At 39.6% G+C, this 4,121-nt stretch overlaps 1 protein-coding gene across 1 annotated transcript; it reads right to left on the bottom strand.

Annotated features, from left to right (window-relative positions):
* Positions 1–2,271: 2,271 nt before the first annotated feature.
* On the bottom strand, positions 2,272–3,207 carry LOC141602198 (protein FAR1-RELATED SEQUENCE 5-like). Its single transcript, XM_074422505.1, has one exon. It carries the CDS (start codon positions 3,205–3,207, stop codon positions 2,272–2,274), a length of 936 nt encoding a protein of 311 aa, XP_074278606.1.
* Between the last annotated feature and the right edge of the window lie 914 nt (positions 3,208–4,121).

Genomic DNA, 4,121 nt, shown 5'->3' on the forward strand with positions numbered 1-4,121 from the left:
ACGGTATATTTTTAAAATTTCAAACGGTTATAATGTTTTAATTGATAACTGTAACAATTTTTTGAATATCAAACGGTTAGATTTTTGAATTGTAACGGGGGTTATATTCCCTCCATTTTTTCCTAAATCTCAACTATATTAACATCTTCATCTTCTTCTCTTCTTCACTTCCTAAATTGCGCTAAATTTTTCCCTTTAATTTTCTTCTTCATCTCTCTACTTATGTCGACATCATCCTCAATGTGGAGAAACCACCCAATTGAAGGCCTTAATTTTAAGAATCAATCTTACAATCGTTGTGGCAAAAATGCTATCATCAAGATTTCCGGGTCAATTAATAATCCACTGAAAGCGTATTTTAATGTTTAGATTGCAATAATTTTGTGACGTCGTTGATTGAAGATCATTTGACAATAACAAAAAGGTTGAAGATAACATGTGAAGATGAAGCTGATGATGCATCAAGTGGAAATGTCATGAAAGAGCAAGTGATAGGTTTAAAAGAAGAGGATTTGGCTTTGTCAAGGATGATGAAGTTTTATCTCAAGTGTATCTTGTATTTGTTTATTTTCCTTATGTTAGCCTTGTTATGAAGTAGTGAATATTTGCAAAAATTTCCAAATTTGTATCAGTTGCTATGAATTCCAGAAATTTCAGAATTAGTAATATGATTGTTATGCGTTTGTATGGTTTTCCAGAAATTTCAAGGGGTATACAAGAGAAAAACCTAAACAAAAAACACAGGGGGTATACAATAGAAAAACCCTAAAATATATTACACAAGTGAACTTAATAATTTTTTTAGTTAAATCGTCAGTAACGGTTACATTTTTTCAATCCCAACAACTATCAATTGAGATAACTATCGCAGTATCAGAATTTCGGCTTCTACGACGTCTTCTCGGTGTCTCTCCCATGAATGCTTGCTAATTCTCAATGTTCTGTTGGTACAACGTATCTAGGTGAGCAACACTAGCATCTCGGTAGGTTAACCAAGCGGGGTCAAGTGGCGGCATAGGCAGACTCTCAGGGGGGCCTTTATAATGCAACCGCATCCAATGGCTATGGTGTAGGACAATCCACAAAATACCATACGGTAGTCGGCCTTCCATTCGAGTCTTCAAAGGCATGATAGTGTTGCAACTTCCGTCCCAAACATTCTTCCCATCTTCCCTCATATATGACTAATCACACATATCGTCAATGTAACACCCCGTAAATTTGAAGACCTTTATTATATTTTAAAATTAAAATAGATTAAAATATTACTTTTAAAATATAATAAAGGTCTTCAAATTTAGGGGGTGTTACAGTCAAGTTGAAAAGCGTTGCAAAGACCAGCAAATTGTCACTACACATCCAGTAAGCCGGCCCACAACTAATCTGCTCAAAAAAATCAACTCGTCAAAGTGCATCCTCAAACCCTGTCATACCGGTGGTCGGTGATCGATAAATTCCGAACAACTCTATATATATATCGTCTCTCATCATCTCCCTCGCACACCATTCCCGCATAACTATATAATCTATCTCTTGGCCCCGTTGGGCGTGAGATACTACCCGGAACCCACAATGACCGTCTTCTCCAACATCCACCCAACCATTGAAGTGGCCCCAAAGAATCTCAGGAACACCCCACCATTTGACCCATGATGATATAAGGCCAATGGTAAAGTTCCTTCCCAAAGGACCACCAGGAGGTCCTGATTCGAAATCACCAAGTCTTTGTTGTGATTGATCTGCATTTGTTGAACCGTGAGTACTTGGTATCCCAAACTTCCTTTCTGCATGCTCGAAACCCGACTTGTTTCTAGTTGTAGAACCTCTCGGACGGCCTTTAGGTTGCTCATTAATAGGGGTTGGTAAAATCTCTTGGTCCTACGGGTGGGAGAAATCACGCAACAAGTCTATGACTGCCCTTAGTTTAACCAGGTCACCGTGTCTCACACTGTCAACCAATTCCTCAAATAAATCACCATCATTTTTCGGCATTTGTTGAGGAATATCAAACACCAATGTCTTCCAAAAGACATGAATATCCTCGAGATGAACCCTCCTACCTCTTTTGTGCAAAGATACCAAATTGCATGCACAAGGTAATCCATAAGTCGTTCGTATCACGTGTCGGCATCCATCCTCTAACCCGATTTTCAATCCAAGGCCTCTCAAAAGTTCATTCTCCATTAACTCTATGGCCTTAGTAGACACGTTCCCTTGCAATAAGGAGAAAGTACGGGATGTTATCCTTGGTTTACCCATTGCATCTTCGAGTTATTTCTTAATCTTGGAGTGTTGACCTTCTAGCATGCCGTGGATATGGGGCCACATGGCATCAAGTATGAGATGACTAGATTTTAACCAAGCCTTCAATAGAGAATGTGCTGACTCAACACGGGAAGTTGCCGTGTTACCAAGATGGAAGACCTCGTTTGTATAGTATAAAACAAACTTCTTTGCGTGTTCACCCCAAGCTCTCTGTATATAATCTGACATACGTCTCCACTTACGACTGAAACACACCCAAGCATGCTGAAACGCTTCCTCGATAAGTGCATTAATCACCTTATTCCATCCGTCTTCTAGATTTGTGATGATATATGACTTCGTAATCTCAGTACGGTATAATTCCAAGGCTTTACCATTGATGGCTTTGTTCACGTGCCATCGACAAAACAAATGATCAACCCCGGGAAATACTACTCCAAGAGCGTTGATCAAACCCAATTCACGGTCGGTGATAAAAACATAAGGGGACGCTCCCGTGACATCTAAAATGTCGGCTAACTTCTTCAATAACCACTTGTAATTCTCCTCAGACTCGGTAGGAATCATCGAACATGCAATTAAGAAGGACGATCTGGTGGGTGTGACACCAACCATCTCAATGAGTGGATTCTTGAAAGTGTTGATTTTATACGTCGAATCCATGATAACCACGTAAGGATAAGCCCGGAACAACTTCACGGAATCAGGATGTGCCATGAAAATGTGAGTCAACTCTTTTGTCTCAGAATTAATCTCGTGCCAATGGACGTATTTCGCTTCTACTGCTAGAGCCAACATTTGCTGAGTGGTGTTTCTTTCACCCCTAACTTCTTTCCTAATTTTCCTTGTTTCATTATATAGCTGGGTGCTTGACGATTGAGGTGTTTCTGGGGTTTTCAAATCAAGAGCATTTTTAATATCCCTCGGTAGAACCCCTGCCATAGTTTGTTGCCTAACATATGCCTTCTCTTCCGCATCCAATCCCGCAAAGTGTCGATCCCCGTCCTTATAAACTGCTACGTTGTGGTTTTGTAGTCCACCACCCTCGTAGGTTACAATGTTCCACACTATCGTCGCTTGATCATTTTTAGACACGAAATTTTGAACGGCACGAATACGAAACTTGCATGAACACTTCTGCGACCTCCTTGGCTTTTCAAGATCATCCGATCGTTTTGGTAACCCATGTCTTTTACATCGAAAATAACTTGTCAACAACCCGTTCTTTTTTCTGTTTTTAGCTCTGTTATTTGCTTTAACTAAAGCAAACCCATTCTCGAATGCGACAACGGGTTGTAATCAATTGAATTCTCGCCAAAAGTCTCCCATGAATCCTGTTACAAGCAATCCGGACTATAGTAAGACAATAAAAAAGATTCATAACCTAAATAAATTGCGTAAAACGAAAGAAAAACAAGATAAAATGAGTAATCCATGGCTAAAACACGAGACTCAACAATCGGCCATGGCCAAACATTAGCTTCCAACGTTCAACCATGGCCAAACATGGAAAACCAACGTTTAACCATGGTCAAACAAGGAAACTCAACGTCCAACCATGGCCAAACATTGGTTTCCAACGTTCAACCATGGTTAAATAATGGATTCCAACGTTTGGACCATGGTAAACGTTGGTTTCCAACGTTTGGACCATGGTGAACGTTGATTTCCCACATTTGGACCATGGGCTGAACGTTGGATCTCAACTTTGGTCCATGGTTCAACCTTTGGGGGACAAATTTTAGATTTACGCAGAAAATCGCAATTTCGCTACTACTAAGTTAATATGTGACGTAAATCAACTATCGAATAGAATTAACAATGCGCAAAAAAAATGAAAATTAAGCAAATAATGA

This window comes from Silene latifolia, chromosome 9 (assembly GCF_048544455.1).
Source record: "Silene latifolia isolate original U9 population chromosome 9, ASM4854445v1, whole genome shotgun sequence".
In the NCBI taxonomy this organism is placed as follows: domain Eukaryota; kingdom Viridiplantae; phylum Streptophyta; class Magnoliopsida; order Caryophyllales; family Caryophyllaceae; genus Silene; species Silene latifolia.